This window comes from Plecotus auritus (genome assembly GCF_963455305.1).
Source record: "Plecotus auritus genome assembly, chromosome: 4".
NCBI lineage: Eukaryota > Metazoa > Chordata > Mammalia > Chiroptera > Vespertilionidae > Plecotus > Plecotus auritus.
The window spans coordinates 151,777,823-151,799,371 of record NC_137775.1 but is presented as its reverse complement, the minus strand read 5'-3'; the positions used below and the strand labels follow the sequence as shown (position 1 = coordinate 151,799,371).

The window sequence follows — 21,549 nt, the reverse complement described above, 5'->3', positions numbered from 1 at the left end:
ATAAAATGAGATTTTTCTTTTTTTTAAAAAAAAAAGGCATACAGAAATTCCTCAATTACCAAGCAGAAATAGAAAACCATGTATATTAAAAGTCTACACTGAAAAAGATGCAAATTTATCACTTGCAACTATTCATAATACACATTAATATGTGGGTAAGGCTAAGGATTATGGAAATCATCCGTACCTCCTGTCCATTCTTTAATACATTGACACATTTATTATATGTACATGGCTACTGTAAAGTGCTTAATGCTGTACGTTTTCTCTGATGTTATTGCCACCCTCTTTATCATACAAATCCACAAACATGTGGTCGTATCTATTTGGTGTAGAGATGTTTGGTTCATATCTATTCCAACTTCCCAGAATTCTAAATTCTGTTTCTCTAAGGCAAACCCTTTTTTCACCTTTGCACATTGCTGTAAATCTTTGTTAATAGATACAGCAAAGAAATGTTATTCATGAATTTATTTCAGGCATACAACGAAGGCCCTCGGGCCCCCTGATAGTCTGCTTCATGTTCAGTGCCATTTGGAAATCCTCACTTTTGATAGGGATTATATACAAATTACCCCTTTTTTAAAATATATTTTTATTGATTTCAGAGAGGAAGGGAGTGGGAGAAAGAGAGAGAAACATCAGTAATGGCAGAGAATCATTGATCAGCTGCCTCCTGCACGCTCCCCACTGGGGATCGAGCCCACAGCCCAGGCATGTGCCCTTGACAGGAATCAAACCTGGGATCCTTCAGTCCACAGGCCGACGCTCTATCTACTGAGCCAAACCAGCTAGGGCCAAATTACTCCTTTCTTAAAATTAAATCTTTATTGTTGAAAGTATTACATGAGTCCTCGTTTTCCCCCATTGACTCCTTCTAGCCCGCCCCCATCCCCTCCTTGCCCCAGGCCTTTACACCCTATTGACTGTGTCCATAGATTATGCATATATGCATACAAGTTCTTTGGTTGATCTCTTCCCAACCATCCACCCACCTCCACCTTCCCTCTGAGATTCCAGTCTGTTCCATGCTTCTATATCTCTGGATCTATTTTGTTCATCAGTTTATTTTCTTCATTGAATTCCACATATGAGTGAGATATGTGATACTTGTCTTTCTCTGACTGGCTTATTTCACTTAGCATAATACTCTCCAGGTCCCTCCATGCTGTCTCAAAGGGTATAAGATCCTTCTTTTTTTACTGCTGTCTAGTATTCCATGCTATAAATGTACCACAGCTTCTTTATCCACTAATGACTTTGTAAAGAAAAATTATAATTCAGCCAGTAACACTTGAACTTGACTTTTCTAATGATCAACTCTTTAAATCAGCATAAAAGTATTGTTTTGTTTCTCTTGTTGAAAGACTTTGTAGTTGTAATATTCCCTTTTAGTAGTTCTTTCCCTAAATTATTGTTTTAATTTCACATATGTTGTTCTCCCAGTTTAAAAAAACACACAACACCCACTAATAGAATTACAATAGATGATTTTTCCTCATCCTCTTGTTTTCTCCACAGGGAAGCATAGCTTTAAGAGAGCAACTCCAAGGGACTGGCCTACAACAGGAGCTCCAGGTTTGTGATCACCACCACCACTCCCCTCCCCGCACCACCACCCCATCCCCCCCACCCTCCACCCCGCCCTGGGGCTGGGCATGCATCAGCTCCACTGCAGCTCAGCAGTGCCTCTGGCCAGTTGAACCATCAGTCACAGGCAGGCACACTGGGTAACACGGTTTAACTTCGAGTTTTCACCACTGACACTCCCGCAGCATGCTTTCTACTCTTCATAGCCGTTGTGTATTGGCTAATTGCTTCTGATTGGAAAATGTTCTCTGACGTTTTTTATCCCAGCGGGCAGTGTGTTACACAGAGTAGGAGCTCAACACATATGTACAGATTGATTGAATTAGACAGCTGCCTAGATGCAGGCCAGTTCTCTGCCATCTGGCCACTGCAAATGGAAGGTAAAGGATTCGGACAACTATGTGGAGAAGTTGCTGAATAAAAGAGCAACTGGTGTTGGTAGAGAGGACCTAAGAGTGAGAGCCGTTTCTGGGCCCTCACAAACCACTCACATCAACTTCCCACAAGGGCTGCAGCACACAGGCACCTGCTGGCTATAACGGAAGAGAGGGCGCCGTGGTGTACCACCATACGATTCCTGAGAGTCCAATTATTTTGTAAGATTAGTTTTGAGTCTGGAAATTCAAGAGAAAATTCTGCCGTGGGAGATGGTTTCTAAAGTTAAAGGGTGGCAATGTTGAAGTAATAAATTAGTTGTAAAAGAATTTTTCCAGCATTTAGTAAGAATTGGACAGTCGTCTTTTCTTTTAGACCTGTGTTCCCTTCTCCAGAGGTTGATTAGAATCACCAATGAAACTTTTTCTAAAGTACCCATGATCACACCCCCACCTTCCTTAAGGTTCCCTCAATCCCACCCTCTCTAGGAATGACCACTATGATGAATCACTATTACTACTAAGAGGATGTCTTACCCCTTATGGACAATGGGGACAGAAAATGTGAAGGCCCACTATATTAAGCTGAGTTCCAACAGGATACAATATGATTCAATGAAAATACATTCAACTTAACACCCTAGTTTTTTTTCTTTTCTTTTTTGACACCTTAGTTTCAAGGAAACATTTTTTATAGCTGGAAGAAAAATAAAAAGAAGTGAAATACAACATGATTTCTTCTTTAAATGATACTAGACATAGCATAATTACAACTTGGTCTTAAAAAGTGTTTTATTTTTTAAAATACAGAAAATAGTATAAACACCTGAAAACATTGTCAACATGTTCCTACATTTGCTTTTTCTATTTTGAAGTATATAAAAATATATAAATCATGACATTTCATTCCTAAAGTCTTTTAGTATCTATCTCTACACACATTTTCTTCACAACTACAATTCCAGTATTCTATCTTAGATGATCCTATATAATAAAAAGCTAATATGCAAATCAACTGAACAGCAGAATGACCGGTCGTTATGATGCACACTGACCACCAGGGGGCAGATGCTCAACGCAGGAGCTGCCCACTGGTGGTCAGTGGGAGTGCCGCTCAGCCAGAAGCCAGGCTCACGGCTGGCGAGCCCAGCGGCTGTGGCAGGAGCCTCTCCCGCCTCCGAGGCAGTCCGACATCCCCCAAGGGCTCCCGGACTGCGAGACAGTGCAGGCCAGACTGAGGGAGCCCCCCCACCCCCGAGGGCACGAATTTTCATGCACCAGGCCTCTAGTTACTAATAATTGTTTAATATCATCTAATACCCACTCCATGTCCAAATCTTTGGAATGGTTCTCCCAAAATATCTTTTACATTTACTAGAGGCCCGGTGCATGAAAATTCATGCACTGGAGGGGGGTCCCTCAGCCCAGCCTGCCCCCCTCACAGTCCAGGAGCCCTCAGGGGCGAGAGGTGACCCGGCGATCAGGGAAAGGCAAAGCCCCATCACACCTCTGCTGCTGCCACTGCCGGCAGTGCAAGCCTCGGCCGGCCCTGGTTACCTGAGCCTCGGGTGGCCCTGGGCAGCTGGGCAGCAGCCATCCAAGGCTTGCCTGTGCCTCGGGCCTGCCCTGAGCAGCTAGGGGGCTGAGGGGACTGGGGGACTCCAGAGGCAGGCGCCCGGCCTTGCCACGTGCCTGCCGCCCCGGCAGGGCTGAGGGGACTGGGCACCGCCATCTTGTGGCTGTGGGCACCACCATCTTTGAGGGAGGGTCAGTCAATTAAGCATATTCCCTCCTTATTGACTGTGGGTGCTGCCATCTTTTGCGACAGTGTGAGGGTCAATTAGCATATTCCCTCTTTATTAGATAAGATGTTCAAACTAGGATCTAAAGAAGGAACACATATTTGCATTGACAACTCAGTTTATGTGAGGAATTTACCACCTTTTTTTCTTTATTATCCTTTTCTGAATTTTTCAACATTTAATGAATATTAGGGGCAAGGAAAGGATGGTCCCAGCCTAAATCTGATGAATTCAGTTATCTAAGCATTTCTAATTAATTTTTAAAGAAAAGGTCTAGAAGTCAATTTAGATATTTTTGTTTTGAATTTGTTTTGACAAGACGAAGAAATTTTCTTCTATTATCTGAAAGAATGACTAGGATGGGGGAGGGAAGCCACAGGGTGTCTTAGCACCTTGGATTGGGGTTCTAGCCTTAAGGAAGAAGATACTACAGACAAAAATCCAAAAGAACTGTTCCCATGAGGCCCACGGCACTATTTGTGCAGCACAAGTAAGGAAAGGTATTTCCCCACTTCTGTAGAGCACACACAACACAGAGCCATCAAACATCACGTGACTTTAAATTTTAAAAGTTCTAAATAATGTGATAAAAATATTACAAAAAGCCTTACATTGTGACAAATTTTGAAATACAATCCACTAAATTAAAATTTTATCACAGCTGGTAGCAAAATGAATTGAAAGTTTTAAGTTCTTGCCACACAGCGGTACTATTTTGACAGATAAACAAATTTGACTTCAGTCCTGAAGCGCGAGTTTGACTTAGAAGTCTTCAAAAAAGTATCTTTGTCAAAGTGATCACTGGGTATGGTTTGAGAAGAGCAGAGAGTCCAGAGAAAGGAGCACTATTTTGGCCTCTTAAGGATTTGTGGTTGAAGGAGCCTGGAGCGCACCTCGGTCACACATCCAAGCTCCCAGGAAGTCTAGAGCAGCAGCTAAGGCTCCACCCTCTGGTGGCTTCATGGGTTCGGGACAGAGACACTGAAGGGGAATTCTTTTTCTTTTTTTAATTTCTTTATTGATTAAGGTATTACATATGTGTCCTTATTCCCCCATTACCCCCCACCTCCCATTCATGCCCCCACCCCCCTGTTGTCTGTGTCCATTGGTTAGGCTTACATGCATGCATATAAGTCCTTTGGTTGATCTCTCCCCCTTACCCTCTCCCTCCCCTGCCTTTCCTGAGGTTTGACGTTCTGATTGATGTTTCTCTGTCTCTGGATCTATTTTTGTTCATCAGTTTATGTTGTTCATTATATTCCACAAATGAGTAAGATCATGTGATATTTATCTTTCTCTGCCTGGCTTATTTCACTTAGCATAATGCTCTCCATCTCCATCCATGTTGTTGCAAATGGTAAGAACTCCTTCTTTTTTACCGCAGCATAGTATTCCATTGTGTAGATGTACCACAGTTTTCTAATCCACTCATCTGCTGATGGGCACTTAGGCTGTTTCCAAATCTTAGCTATGGTGAATTGTGCTGCTATGAACATAGGGGTGCACATATCCTTTCTGATTGGTGTTTCTAGTTTCTTGGGATATATTCCTAGAAGTGGGATCACTGGGTCAAATGGCAGTTCCATTTTTAGTTTTTTGAGGACTGAAGGGGAATTCTTGAATTCACGAGGGACTGCTTTGGGATTCCCAGAAACAACTGGTTGGAATTTTAAGAGGAACCCAATCTCCCGTATTATAAAGATATGGACAAGAGGAAGTGAAGTTTGGAATGTTACTATCAACACTATTCTACTTGTATCCCAGGCTGATGAAACCAGAGGAAATTTTGTAATAAATGAAAAAATAATGAAATACAATTAGAAATCATGAATTACAATTACTGAATTTATGGCTCTTTAATGTCAGTAGTAATTTGTCCCATTAATTTTTAACTTTGTAAGACACTGTACATTTATTATATATAAGAAAATGGCTGTAATTTAAATAATACCTATAGAAAAGGTTTACTTCTATAGTATTTGAGGTATCTAGTATAATATGAGGAATCTGGTAAGACTCAAATGAAAAATAAATGTAAGTCGTTCATTACCACTAAACCTGCATTACAAGAACTGTTAAAGGGAATTCATTAAGAGGAAAAGAAAAGGTCAAAACTATAAATACATACTTCTTGCAATTTTAATTGTTTCATGCTAGATTTATAAGTGGTTGGCCTACTACCTTTACTATATATTTGCCTTCACTGGTGAGATTTTATTTTCTTTCATATAATTTCTTAATTTTTTTAAATATGTTTTTATTGATTTCAGGGAGAGGGAGAGAGAGAGAGAAACATCAATGATGAGAGAGAATAAATGATCAGCTGCCTCCTGCACGGCCCCCACTGGGGATTGAGCCCACAACCTGGGCATGTGCCCTGAACAGGAATTGAACCATGATCTAGTTCATGGGTTGATGCTCAACCACTGAGCCACACTGGCCAGGCAAGTTTCTTCATTTTTTTTTTTTAATGTCTACTTTTTTTTTTTAATATATTTTTTATTGATTTTTTACAGAGAGGAAGGGAGAGGGATAGAGAGCTAGAAACATCGATGAGAGAGAAACATCCATCAGCTGCCTCCTGCACACCTCCCACTGGAGATGTGCCCGCAACCAAGGTACATGCCCTTGACCGGAATCGAACCCGGGACCCTTCAGTCCGCAGGCCGACGCTCTATCCACTGAGCCAAACCGGTTTCGGCCAAGTTTCTTCATTTTTGATCTTCTACAAATTTTTAAAAGAGACTTTAATGCCCAGCAGGCTTTTGTGCATGGAGAGAAACACTCATTGCTATTAGTATGTTAGTGCTCTATTTAATAAACAGATTTAAATAAATACAACTTAGAAAAACTAAATTTTCTTAAACATGTAAATGTTTATAACAAATTTTATTAAATAAAATCCCTGAAACAATTTAAAGTAAATTAAAAACTTACAAAAATGTTATTTAGAACTCTCAAATGCCATACACAGCAGATAAACATACATAAATGCCCTATCATTCATTAACTATTATTACTTATTTTACACTTAAATTTATCCTAAAAGTAAACAACATGAATCTAGTTCACATCTTAATTATTTCTACACATCTTTATTTTTATTTCTTCTAAGTTACAGTAATACTTATTTTGATGTCTTCTCAGGAAATAATAATCTACTCAACCTCAAAAAAAAAAAAGGAATACCTTTACAAGCCAGCAAGAATGGATGTGGTTATCAACCAGCTGATTCTTGTTTGGGGCACAGGATCTGTCTGTCTCTCCCAAATGGTTAAAACCCCAGTTTCCTTTCATAGTTACACGATGTTTGTTACATCAGTAAGACCTTTTTTTTTCTTTTTTTTACCTTTTAAGTCAATATCTTTCATTTGGACTTTAGGATTTCATTACACAATGCTCCGTGGGATAACGTTTTAATGTGTGAGAAAAGCAAGAAGCAGAAGGCTATTGTCTGCTATTTCCATGTAAGAAGTCAGAGGGGCGGAGAATACAGTGTATTTGCTAGTATTTTTCAAAAAGAAGCAATGGAAGGAGATAAGCTTAAAACTACAAAAATTGGTTACCTAGAGAAAGGGAGGAAATAGGGAGGATAGAGAGGCAGAAATGCAAGCAATATTCTCTGGATACTCCTCATTTTATTGTTTTGATTTTGCACCATGTAATGTTATATATCATTAAAAGAAAAGGTGACCTTCAGTACCAAAAAAAAATTAATTTAGGTTAAAAAAAATAATTTTTTACTGAAAATACCTGGTAAGAAATATACATCTTCAAGGCAAAAATAATTGCATAATTTTCTTAAACTGAGGTAGTTTTCTTGTTAGTGGCCTTGTGGCATTATTATTCTGAAATAAAAAATATTCCGTTGAAGGATAAAAACAATATTACATTGAAGGATAAAGCTAAGTGAGGAATTATATTAATGTCTATAAGCATCAAGATTCATTGAAAGTGGGTCAGCCGAACCAGGGGTGCCTCCTGATGGGAAGCACTAGAAAGAACACAACACCCCCAATGCAGCCTTCTTGTCACCAAGAGGAAAAAGAGGGGGGAAAGAACTTGAATATTGTGTAGGTCTGAGTACAACTTGCAGGAAATACAAGAAACAGAACAAATGAAGTGACACTGGAGGAAACCATGAGAATGTGGGACATTTCACATGACACATTATCTGTCTTATTCAATAAATGACATGGGGGAAAATAAGAAGGAATGATTGTAGTTGCATAACAGCCAAGCCAATATGTGGACCCTGTATGGATTTTGACTTAGAACCATAAGTAAAAAGGCACTTTTGAGATTTAAGGACACCCGAATATGGACTGAATATGGAATTTATATATCGGAATACAATCAGCACTGGATTATATTCAGGAATTATTGCCAATCTCATTAGGTAGACAATGGCACCTAAAAATCTCATTTCCTGTTAGAGATGCACACTGAAGTATTTACTGGTAAAATAATACAACTCCTGGGATTTGCTTTCTATTGCTCCAGCAAAAAAGGGTAAGGGGGAAATAATGAGCAAGAATGGCAAAATGTTGATAATTGTGACGCTGTATGATGGCATTCTCTCTACTTTTGTGTTATGTTTTGTGTTAAAGATTTTTTAATGTTATAGATGCCTTTTCTTCTTATAATTAGTAAGCCCACCTGGAAATGTCATTTCCTATGAAATGAGAATCAAGTCTGTGAAGTTAGTTTCCTTCTTACAATGGTTGATCCTTTCATCTTGGGACACAGTTAAACTATATATCTACAGTTATGAGAACATTTCCTATTTTCCTATAACTATTTGACTTACAGTTTCCTGTAGGAAATCTTCTCTGTTTCCATAAACAGAAACAAATCTATATATTTATAAATAGGCACATACAGACAGCCCTTGTTGTGCTGGACTGTGTAGTGTGAGACCATAAAAATGACTGCCTGCTAAAACTATGCAGAGCAATATTAATAACTAATATTGTGGCCTTTAAAATGTTTTTTCAAAACATTAAACACTCTATTACTGGAAGTTATTACTGTATAAAAGAGAAATTTAAAAAGGAAAGCTAATATTTACTATATGTAATTTAAAATACTAAGAACATTGCAAATTAGTGTCTTATCTCTGTTTAAAAAAAACTTTTCAATTTTCACTGAGGGTGAAGAAGAAATTAATCTATAGCCTTCTACCTAGCAATCTAAGGCATCTGGAGATTTACATTTTGCAAAGTCACATATAGTTTCCATTTTTCCTAACTTATGACATGAAGTGGGCATCTTTCCTATGTCTTGGTGAACTGTCATACTCTTTCTAAGTCAGGATCAGCTTCCAACATTTTTTCCTCGTGTGCTTTCAACATCATGAAATACTTCTGAGAATTGCTTTTTAATAAAACTTTGTTTGAAGTAGCTTTGGTGTCTGTTGGAATTCTGTGCATTTTTTAAAAATTCTCTATAGGCTTTTATCTAGACATTGGACACAATCTAATTGCATTTTATAAGATTGCTTTCAAAATACTGACAATGAGGTTTACCCCTCAAGATCAGTCGTTTTTAACAATTTTAGTATCTTATAAGCAATGGTTCTCAAGCTTTTTGTTCAAGTGACATTATACTCAAAGCAGAACTATTCTAGTGGGTAAGGGGTGAGGATGGGGAATCATCTGGGCCTCCCCCTCAGCTCCTGAGGTTGCCCCTGAACATCTCCAGGAACTTGGTTTTCGGTTGTCTGCACTCACAGTAGATCAGAGGTCTATGTTTGATAAAGTCAAGTCATTAAGACACCACACACCATGATGCAGATCAATAAGAATCAGACATAGCCGAAACCGGTTTGGCTCGGTGGATAGAGCGTCGGCCTGCGGACTGAAGGGTCCCGGGTTCGATTCCGGTCAAGGGCATGTACCTTGGTTGCAGGCACATCCCCAGTGGGAGGTGTGCAGGAGGCAGCTGATGGATGTTTCTCTCTCATCGATGTTTCTAGCTCTCTGTCCCTCTCCCTTCCTCTCTGTAAAATATCAATAAAATATATTAAAAAAAAAAAAAAGAATCAGACATATTGGTTCTTCCCAGTATATCGGTGCCTCAGAATCACCTCAGGCTTGGCAGAAATATCCCACCCCTCCATTTCTGTCCCTCTGTTGCAGACCAATGATTAGGATCAATGATTGGTGTTACTCCCTACCCAGTCTTCTAAATGATGCTTCAGATTGTTCCTGGCTCTTGCCATCCACCGTGACTGTGCTTTCATTTCACTTATCAATGCTCAACTTCACCAGCCACTCCCCAACCCTGCCTATGCTTACTGAGACATCAGCCTGGGATCTGGAGGTCTCACATGTGGTCCCGCACACATCTAATTTGTGTCAGTATTTCTCTCCCCACATGCCTCCTGCTATTTTAGCTTCTTTTAGATGCACAGTCTTTGTTCTAAAAGCGTCCATGTCCTGAATTACTTCCCTGCCCTCTTCACAGGATCAAAAACAGCTGTTGGAGCTGGTTGTTCTTTCATTAACAACTGGCCTGGCTTTTAACTTAGATCTCATTGGCCATATCTTTATGAGCATAATTCCTGAGCAGATGTCAGGGAGAATGAAGAGGGGGGCGGGGTGGAATACAGAAAGAAATAGATTAGGAAGGAAAGAAAATATCCTCCTTTAAAGCATTTCACCACACTATTTTTATCGTTATAAAAATGCAAGAGAGGAGGGGAAAGAGAAGTGGTAAAGGGGAAATTTAATATAAAAGTTTTATCAGAAAGAGGGAGAATAAATGCCTGTCTCAATGCTTCGTGGAAATTTGGAGGGGGAGGGGGGTATTACTATGAGTGTGGCTGTGTGTATGTGTATGTGTCTCCGTGTGTGTGTGTGTTGTGTGTGTGTGTGTGTGTGTGTGCCCCCAATTGTAGAATCAGTCTGCTCTCACGCCACTTTTAAAATCTAAATTGTATTTGAAAATTTCCATCAAAACTTTAAAAATACATTTTAAAATGCTTGATTACTAATCCTTACCAGCTGATCATCCAATCCAAAAAGTTGTTCCAAGTAAGTTTCAGATAATCTCCGAATTTTGGGTTTCATTGATGGATCAATGCACATATCCCTTTAATAATAAAACACAGTCAAAAATTAATTTCATTTTATAGTAGTTAGTTCCATAATTAAATCATTGGCTATTTAGATGGAGTGTAGGGGAGGGGAAGGAAGAGACAGGTCCCTGGGGAGAAGTATAGCAGAACCACCAGGAGGGCTTTTTCAAACTACCTCCCCCTCAAGATTTTGTGGAGTCCCCAGGAAGGCATGCCTCCCTTTCCTCGTGTCCAACCTGAAACAAACTGCCCTAGAGCACAAAGTACTGATGAAAGCACTATTTCTCAAGGTGAGAACCAGTGGGCAAATGGTTCCTTTCAAAGTCCTTACGGACTTAAAAGCATGTGGAGGGATTCTTTAACTATCTTGAGATTGGAAGCATTCATTAGCAAGACCTTTTTTGATACTCTACAATGAGCATTTATTTTACCTTCAAAATACCTCCCTATCACAAATCAAAGCAAGACTCACCAGAGCAGACTTTCGAGGCCATTTTTCATTATAATGATGATCATTTCCTCTAAAAACCTCAGCGGGTCCTGAGGACATGTAACAAGCAGACCACACAACAGAACCTGGGGAAAGGAAATGGAATCAGTGTTTCTGGATCTGCATGTTCTCAGAGCAACAGATAGACCCCCTCAGACAACTACAAAGTCAAGTAATATGACGGTTGTAAGTATGCATGCTTTATAGATACCCCTCCATATTTATTCAGTGTTAATATTGTGCAAAGTCGGACCAAAATGCAGTTTACCTTTACTCTCTTTTAAAATCTATCATAAATGACACAATAGAGTCCCTGCACAGTGTTTTCATTAGGTGAGGAGTGCTTTATAGACAAATTGAAGACATCGTTGTGATTCTTCAGATAGTGGTTTCCACCCTTTTGAAGTATGAGGAAGTCCTTTTTAAAGTAAAAATTCCTCAGAGCCAACCACAAAAATGACTGAGAAAATCTACCATCAAAATTTACTGTGGGGTCTGGTCAAGATGGTGGCACAGGTAAATGTGATACTCAGAAACTCCCACAACTACATCAAAATTACAATTAAACTACAGAACAGCCTGAAATCTAACCGAACAGAAATCCTATAACTAAGGAGATAAAGAAGACGCAGCCTGGCCCCAGCCAGGTGGCTCAGTTGGTTAGAGCATCATCCCAATATGCCAAGGTTGCAGGTTCAATCTCAGGTTAAGTTACATACAAGAAGCAACCAATGAATTCATAAATGAGTGGAACAACAAAATTGATGTCTGTCTGTCTGTCTGTCTGTCTGTCTGTCTCTCTCTCTCTCTCTCTCAAAACCAGTAAATAAATTTTTTTAAAAGTCTCATGGAGACTGGTTAGGAAGGGTGGAGGGGCAGTGAGTGGAATGTGTGTTGGTTAAAAATTGAGAGGGGTATCTCAGCTGCAGAGGTCCCCTCTGAGGAGTAATGGGTCCCAGCCCCACACCAGGCTCCCCCAGTCTAGGGTTCCGGTGCTGGGAAGAGAATCCCTATACCTCTGGCAGTGAAAACCAGTGGGGATTGTGGCTGAGTGAAAGAGGCCTGCTGGAGTCCCAGACATTCCTCTCAAAGGGCCCACATGAGAAGGTAAAGTACTGCATGGGCAATACCGTTAACAATATTGTAATAACTATGCATGGTGTCAGATGGATACCAGATTTATCAGGATGATCACTTCATAAGTTATATAAATGTCTAATCATGGGGAGGTATACCTGAAACTAATATAATATTATATGTCAACTGTAATTGAAAAACAAAAGAATTTTTTAAAAATGTGCGAATTCAAGAAGTTTTTTTGAAATGTTTTTGTATTTTATCATTCACAACATCTACAGACACATCGATGGGTTGCCTCCTGCGTGCACCCTGACCAAGCCAGGGATCAAACCTACAACCCAGGTATGTGTCCTTGACTGAGTGCTTGGGCTGACTCTCTAACCACTGAACAACACCGGCCAGGGCTACGGAGTATATATTTGAAAACGTGTGGCATGGTTGACTTACTGGATCTAAGGATATGTTTAAAGCACATGGAACTCAGAAAGCTGCTGCCATAATATTTTCCTATTGAAGTTCTCCCCAAAGAAGCAGCTTTGGTGAGATACACAAAATTATTTTGTATTTCTCCATTTGAGACAGAGAAAAAGGTTTACAGCACACAGCCCATGGGAATCTCCTGTAATCCTCCTGAGACATTCTCTTTGCTTTTCCTTTACTGTCTCCAGTGGGGTGGAGTGGGGGGCTTTCTTTGGCCCTTCTTCCAACTATAGCCTCTTCTTGCTAGCTTCTTTAGTACTCCTCTCTCTCTCATGAACAAAATAATTTCACTTGAGTCATGCACAGTTCTTCCCACCTCCACTGGACAAGTGTTAGCAGATCCTTAGGCTCCCAAAAGTCCTCACAGTATTCCTCCAAAAAGAAAAGGATAGTGTATGCTGACTGAACCCTGTACTACAACATTTCCCACTTAGCTCCATGAACCCCTTTTAGTGTGCAGCCAGCAGGCTAAAATCCAGCCCTTAAGATTATGACAAAATGGTAAGACCTGGATGTCTCTCCTTCTCCAACTCTGCCTCCTCACCTAGCCCTACCACTGCTCACAGTGAGCCCTTAGCCCAGCCGTGGGCAAACTACGGCCCGCAGGCCGGATCTGGCCCGTTTGGCTGTTCTATCCGGCCCACGGAGCCGAAAGAGCGGAGGGTTCTCTTGCTCTCCCCTCCGCTCCTTCACCAGCAGCAGTGTTAACATGGCAACGTGGGAAACACCGCCCACTCAGAAGAAGGAACAACCTCTCAATCTTCCAGAGGCTCCTTGTAATGCCCGCGGACGCGTCCCCCGACATCACCCTGGGAATGCGTAGACACGTTATCGTGGTGATGTAGGGAGACACGCCCCTGGAGAGCACAGTATCAGAGCATTAGTTTAAAAGGAGACCAACAACACTGTTCCCACTGAAGTTGATGTTTTAAAGACCAAAAACCTTTCAACCCAGTCTACATTGCCATCTACATCTACGTCCCGGGCATAATTTGGAAGTTGCACTAAAGAAAATGTTTAATTTACTGTTTATGCATTTTGTTCTTTTCTATTTGTTTTAGTTTTAAATTATTTTATTATATTTAAGTTTAATTTGAAAGGCTTTTTTTGTACCTTTCCTTTGTTAGGCAATTTTATTTTGCCTTTGCCATCTTCAATATAAAGTATGTTATTGTGCTATGATTCCTCCATTTTTTGAAGTTTCAAATTATAATAATTAGTGTTTACATTCTTCTTGTTAAAATGTTTGAAATGAATAAAACTATTGAAATAAAAAAAAAAGACCGTACCCTTTTATGTAATGATGTTTACTTTGAATTTATATTAGTTCACACAAACACTCCATCCATGCTTTTGTTCCGGCCCTCCGGTCCAGTTTAAAAACCCATTATGGCCCTCGAGTCAAAAAGTTTGCCCACCCCTGCCTTAGCCATTCACAGACTAACTTCTCCCCCAAACCTAGAGAATATACTTGCACAAGAGATCAGGGGTTCTCACCACAGCTGCAAGCTACACTGAATAGTCTTCTATTACCAAAGGGATGAAATCTTCTATCACATGGAGGCCAGACTTCAGACGGCCCCCTGAATAGCTCTGATGAAAGGTCATCTGCTCTCTTGCACTTGTGTGCCTGGGTCCCCCTCGCACTGAGTTTCTGTACTCCCTGCTCCGTGCTCCCTCCTCCATCCTATCCTGGCACCTTGAGGACCTCAGAATCACCTGGGGAGTGATTTGGTCTCTAAGATCGGGGCCTAGAAACCTATATTTTTATTAGATGCAGGGTGATTCCGACCTAAACATATTCTATAGTCTGAAAACTAGTCCTTCATGGAATTCGCCTTTAACGTGAATTTTTAAGAAAGTTGGGATCTGATTAATAAATATGAGAAATTGCTTATTTTTTCACATTTCCAAGCTCATTGATCAGAAAACTACATTTCCTGAAAAGCTAACTTGCAGAAGTCAATCAGGTTGAAAGGATAAGTCTCTGAAATGCTAATAAAGCCATATGGAACCAGCATAGTCCGAATGCTCACTTTTGCATAAGAAATCTCACTGTTCATAGTTTCCCACTAGGCAAAATAAAGTAGCCTAAGGTTTTATATATTATTGTGTGAACTGTGCTTAGCTACATGCCAATAAGAAATATAGTTAGTAACTTAATAGCTTTTTTTCTGCTTACTGAAAATAAAAATCACAAAACCATTAGCTTGGTCTTCATAAGCAGAGGTGAAACATGCAAGAATTCCCAAAAGATGAATGTTTGACTCTCAGGAATATTTTTAATATATTTTTATTGATTTCAGAGAGGAAGGGAGAGGGGGAGAGAGATAGAAACATCAATGATGAGAGAGGATCATTGATCGGCTGCCTCCTGCACACCCCCCACTGGGGATCGAGCCCACAACCTGGGCATGTGCCCTTGACAAAAATCAAACCCGGGACCTTTCAGTCCGCAGGCCGATGCTCTATCCACTGAGCCAAAACGGCTAGGGCGACTCTCAGAAATATTAATCAAGGCTTTATTATTGCTCATTTTCTTAGTAAAAACTTACACAATCAAGGACAAAAAAGCCCATGACTTAATTATCCAGATTGGCTTTATCAAGCTTGTAAATTCACAAAACAATTGTGCAATCCTCAACTTGCTTTTGGCTCTGCCTCCCTAATCTCAGTCCCCAATATTTTTCAAATATTCTGAAAGCTGTCTGGGTACTGATGACAAATGTGGGTTAATCCAGGACAGTTGCATCTACTTTCCACTACTACCCATCTTTCAAGGAGCAAGATGATGCTGTGGGTAGAGTCCACCGGGTTTAAATCCTGGATCTGCAATCCCTCTGATGTGTAACCTCTGACAAGTTACTTCTCTGTCCCTGTTTCCTTAACTGCATATGGGATAATGAAGGTACACATTCTATATAACTATAATGAGAATTGAATAAATTAATATATGTGAAGTATTTTGAAGAGTGTCTAGCACAAACTAAGTCCTCAATAGATAATAATGATAGCAAGTCATCATCATTATTTTTAACCATTCCACTACTAATTACCACTACCATTAGAGGAAAAGACTTGGACAAAGAGAAAATAAATTTAAAAACATTTCCTTGTATCATTCAAAGGCCAATGTGATGACAGAGAGAGACTGACTTTATACCAAGTCTAATGGAAAAGATTAGGACAAATGCATTTGGGAGGAAATGTTTGGGAGAGAAAACTTGATAGAACAATAGTTTAGATGTAAATAACAAGATAGTAACTGTCTATTAGAACTATGGGTAGATAAACAACGCTTAAGAGAGCAAGTCTTATCTTTGAAGCTACTCAGATAAACATAGTGAAATCTGCTAAAGGCCTATATAGCAATACAGAAAATAATTGCCCCATGAGAGTAGAGATAAAAGTGATTACCAAATGCTTGTGGGGTCCTTAGCAGTTGGAGAATCTTCCAACTGGCAAGGAGAGGACAAGGGGCTTGAAGGTAGGGTTTTTCTCTTGGCAAGAGCAAAGCCTTGGGCTCAGACTCATTTGACTGGAGTAAAGGATTAATGTAAGACAGGAGCAGGCAGAGCCACACTGTGAAAAAGCCAGAACCTGGGACTGGTCCTCCTTTAGACCCAACGGGTCACTCATGATCAAACCCCAGCAAGATCATTCACATGGCTAAAGGTCACAGGTCAACGTGCCGCAGAGAGTCACAGTTCGGTTTGTTTCCAAGATCCAGCTAGGATGGCCTTGACTTTTAGACGTTGTATTCTTGCTTCTGGACTTCATAGATGAGACAAAGAACGGCCCATTGACTCACAGAGCCAGGGATTTTAAAACTACAAACCCAGGGCTCCTCCCTTACCCATACCCTGCACTCACACAAAGTTGTGTGCATGTGTATCTACCTCCAGAAGTTGAAGGGTTTTTTTGTATGCTATTTATCTGGAAGTATTTTATTCATATGCAAACCCAGAAATACATTATTTTTTTTCCCATTAACATTAAACTTTTATTGTTGAAAGTATTACATATGTCTTCATTTTCCCCCCATGACCACTTCTAGCCCTACCCCGCCCCCAATCCCAGGAAATTCTTTTAAATAGGTGGTGGAATAATCAACATATAGTTTGCCCCTTGTTTTTTGAGGATGCATTTAGGAATGCAATGTCAGAATCACAAAGTTATAGAAATCCCTTTACTTAGGAACAGGTTTATTCAAAGTCCCTTCTATCTCCCCATCTGCCCCAACACTCAAAACAAATCCAAAGTGACATTTCACAACTGCTTGAAATCCTCATCTGTGGAAAAGTTGGAATCAGCATGCTGTTTTTCTAGGGCAAAGCTTAATTTGTTTCTGTGGAAGTTAGTAAGTTAAAAATTTGAAAATAAAGGGGTTGCTGTGTCTTGTCAACATTTAAATAGAGGGTACCAGATTTTTATTTTAGAAACTCTATAACTAAAAGAATACTGAAGATTATTAAAAGGGGCCAACTGGCTTCAGCCATTCAACTTGAGGGGTTTTAAGGCAGATGGCGCAGGTGAGTGTATGTAGTCTCTGTGGGGTGAGGAGAACAGGACAACAGAGTCTGATAGCAGCTGGATTGCGCCTGACCCAAAGGGGAGGCAGTTACCAGCTGTCTAATCTCTAGATAAGTGAACTGTTACTGGAGAAATAATAAATCATATGCCCCGCAGGTTTGCCTCTAGAACTGCATCTATGACTTGATTGGCTGGGTTGAGAGAATTCAGTAAATAGCACTCTCAGGAGAAGTGACTACCTTCTAGCCCCAAGATCCAGCAAAATTAGCTATTATAACCAGTTCCTTCTCTCCTACATTGGCTAGTGGTCCTTTGCTCATATATTCAGTAATTCCTGATTCTTGCATATCTGGCAAATATTTGCAGCAACTAGTCCCTAAGGGAAAAAATAAAGGAACTAAAAAGACCTGCCCTAACTGGTTTGGCTCAGTGGATAGAGCATCGGCCTTTGCCCCGGGTTCGATTCCCGATCAAGGGCACATACCTCAGTTGCAGGCTCCATCCTCAGCCCCAGTGCGGGAGGCAACCTCAGTTGATGAGTCTCTCTCACATGGATGTTTCTCTCTCTGTCTGTCTCTCCCTCTCCCTTCTACTCTCTCTAAAAAAATCAAAGGAAAAATATCCGCAGATGAGGATTAACAAAAAAATTAACTAAATTAAATTGAAGAAAAGACCCATAATAGTCTACGTGATTTAGAAATAAATAAATTTTTAAAACAAAGATTGGAAAAGTAATCATGAAAGAAACATAAAACATAAAAACTGCATAACATCATAAAAATAAAAAATGTATTTATTTCTAAAAATAGAAAACTTTGCGTAAAATCATGATTTGTAATTTAAATACGCCCTCTGCTGGACAGATCTAGTTTTGCAAACTCTTTTATTTTTTCCTAGATGTTAAACCAAAATCTGAGCTAACAATTTGATGAGCTACTTTTTTACTCTCAGATACAATTGCATGAATAGCTGCTTAATCATTTTGTAGGCACTACACCATAATGTCTCGCCCATCCTGGGTCCCTATGGGGCAGGCCTTGTTTGTAAACAGTGTGCTGATTTCTGCACAGTAAAAAAAAAAAAGAGGAAGACAGATTTCTAAATATTTTTGATGACCTACTGTCTGAAATTCTACCAACAGGGCTTCATTGTTTGAGCTGTTTTATTAATGATATCTTTTAAAATTCAATGTCTTTTGAAAGGAATATCTCCATGGAAGGTGATTCCAATTAGTGGTGGGATGAGTATCTCAGAGCTCTGAGAGAGAAATGAACACAGTGAGAGTGAGGAATCAGAAGGCAACACTCAGTTTTCCCACAGTTCTATCGGGTGCAGGCGCTGAGTGTCTACAGGCAGACATTTCAAAAAAAAACAAACACTGAATTTCTAAAATATATTTTTCCTAAATCTTAAAATAATACATAGAAAGTATTTTATTGCTCAACTTCCCAAGTATTTAACCATTTAGTTCATTTATTTCAAATCTAAAATTAAAGTTTACAAAAATACTCAACTTTAAGATTTAAAAAAAAAAAAAAAAGGCCATCCTCTAACTCTGTTTATATCTTTTGTATAAACAATACATCCATGTTGTAGGAAAGCCATACCAGATACTGATGGTCTATGAAGGAAAAGACTAGGTTCCTGAAACACTGAAAACATGAACCATCAAGGAAGAAATTATTTCCTGACCAAGAAATTATTTCCTGGATGACTGACCACAGTGATTTGAAATTCACTTTTTAAATCAGAAAAAAAAATCTTTTAAAACCGCAAGTCACCAGGCTGGTGTGGCTCACTGGTTGAGCATCAGCCTATGAACCAGGAAGTCACGGCATGCAGGAGGCAGCCGATCAATGATTCTCTCTCATCATTGATGTTTTATCTCTCTCCCCCTCTCCCCCTTCCTCTCTGAAATCAATAAAAAGAAAATAAAAATGAAACTCATGGGAATCCCAAAATACAATACAGATAAAAGCAGAGTTGCTCTTGGCTATTGTAAGATGGGTGTGTAGATGGAAGAAGCGGAATTTTCTTGCTCTCCATGCCTCTTCTCTACCTTAAGTCCCTGGAATTCTGCTAAGAAAAAAAAATAAAAGAAAGAAAGAACTCCTGCCAGTATGCGCTGTATGCAGTGAGCCACACACAGGCTCAGTGGGAGCTGAACCAGTGAGAGGGTTTTAGGAAGGTGCTAGCTGTGACAGAGGCCGGCCCAGGCCCATCAAGGAAACAGGATGTCCAGCGACCTCAGCCATATAAACAGAGGCAAAAGGGCTTTCGCTCCTGGGAGACCAGAGCAGGCCTGCAACCCAGCCAGACAGCTGGCTACCTATGATGAGAAACAGCATTTCCCAGCATTTTCCCATGCTTTTATACTTCCGGTACTGTCTTTGTTTATTCCTAAAATTGATTTTCCTGAGGACACATTTTGTGATTTTCTTTTCCCATTTTTTCCTTTCACAGTTGCTTTCTCTCACTCTAGAAAATAAAGGCCTGTCTCTCATCCATCTGGAATCTTACTACAAGAAAACTGAGGCAGAAAGATTGAAAAACTTGTTCAAAACACACAACTAGTAATTGGCAAGCCAAGAATCAAACCTGGGCAATCTCATAGTAAAAAATGATACCCTTGTCTTGCTTCAGATGCTTTAGGTTCCAAGTAATAAACCTCAACTCCACATATATTGGCTCCTACAACTACAAATTCAAAAGATCAAGCTTGGGTTTGAGGCAGAATAGTAAGAAGCTAGGGAAATTCTTTGACATGTGGAATAAGGGAAACTGAGACAAAATCATTAAATGAGGCCAAACAATTTGAGCAATTTACAGCCAGCTAATGAATCACAAGTTTTTATTTTCCCTAACCAAGGACACCAGGAGCAAATGCTTTACACATTCCAGACTGTCCTGGGACAGAAGGGCCTGGGTCCTGGTGCCTCTTAGATGTTGTTCTTTGAAAATAACATTAACCAGATAAAAACTCTGACCCCTCTATATTCACATTTTGATGAATCAACATATTGAAGGACACGCCTGGGAAGCTAATGAATATTCTGTTAAGACCTTCTCCTAAGACCTTTTCTAGAATTCCCACTGTTCCAAGAAAGATTTTTAAAAACCTCAAGAAAAAGGACCCACGGTGTGCTCTCGCTAAAGCATGCTCACGCCTTATATCTCTGCTTTCTTTCTCCTAAACTCTAATAGTCCCCATGAGACTTGCAACTAGGGGAGCACTGGGCAGCAGGCAGCTCATCCTGGATTTACCCCCTGATCCTGTCTCCAAAGCCCCCTTTTTCTTTGACTTCCCAGTGAGCTAACAGCAGCCCCAACTTGGCTCACTTCTTTCCTATGACATTTCTAGAGAGCCAGGGTAGCCCTGCCTGGTCTCTCCTGTTACCTCTACCGTAAGCCCGTCCTTTGTGTCACTATCCCCAGCTTTAGTAAACGTATTCTCTAAATCTCCTGGACTTGTTGGTGAAATCTTTCCTACATGAAGTCAAGAACCCACATACTACAGACCAGCCCAAGGCAGATCCACTTCGGGCCCAGACCCCATGTGGTAGCAGGTTTAACCCAGTGACTTACTGATGTCATTAGAAACCTGATTTCTTCCCATTTCCCTATGCTGCCTTCCTCAAAATCCACTTCACCCTAAAACCATCTCTCCTTGTGGACACAGGATCATTGCCAATGGCTTCCAGGCCTACATGTTTCCCCCATGAATATCCAGAGATGGTAAATCTCTATCCCAACATTACAACAAGCAACCTGACTTAAATTGGCTTAGATCACATCTTGCCCTTTCCCATGATCCTCACCACCACCCGCCATGGTCACAAACATTGTGGCCTAGAAAACTCAATGCACTGGTTGTGTAAGTTAATCAGACTCCAACCCCAGAGATGCAAATAGTCAGTTTCCCGGAAGCACATGAGCTGTGAGGGGAAAGGGTAGGTTATAAAATAAAAATGTAAGGAATATTAGGGAGAGAGAAGGGGGAAGTAGATGTTGTGTAGGCGACTTGTTAATGTCCAGTATATATCTGCTCCTGGGGAACATAGAAAAGAAATAAGAAACGAGAGATCATTATAGATAGAAGGGCTCAGACCCACTTACTGA

At 40.1% G+C, this 21,549-nt stretch overlaps 1 protein-coding gene across 1 annotated transcript in view; it reads right to left on the bottom strand.

Moving 5' to 3' along the window:
- Positions 1-21,549, bottom strand: part of FBXL13 (F-box and leucine rich repeat protein 13) — a gene marked incomplete at its 3' end in the record, with an annotated part of 168,686 nt that overhangs the window by 141,846 nt on the left and 5,291 nt on the right. The window contains exons 2-3 of the mRNA XM_080665207.1: positions 11,320-11,423; positions 10,771-10,861 (exon numbers count right to left, since the gene is read on the bottom strand). Coding sequence (XP_080521333.1) covers positions 10,771-10,861; positions 11,320-11,423 — 195 coding nt within the window. The remainder of the gene's footprint in view (positions 1-10,770; positions 10,862-11,319; positions 11,424-21,549) is intronic.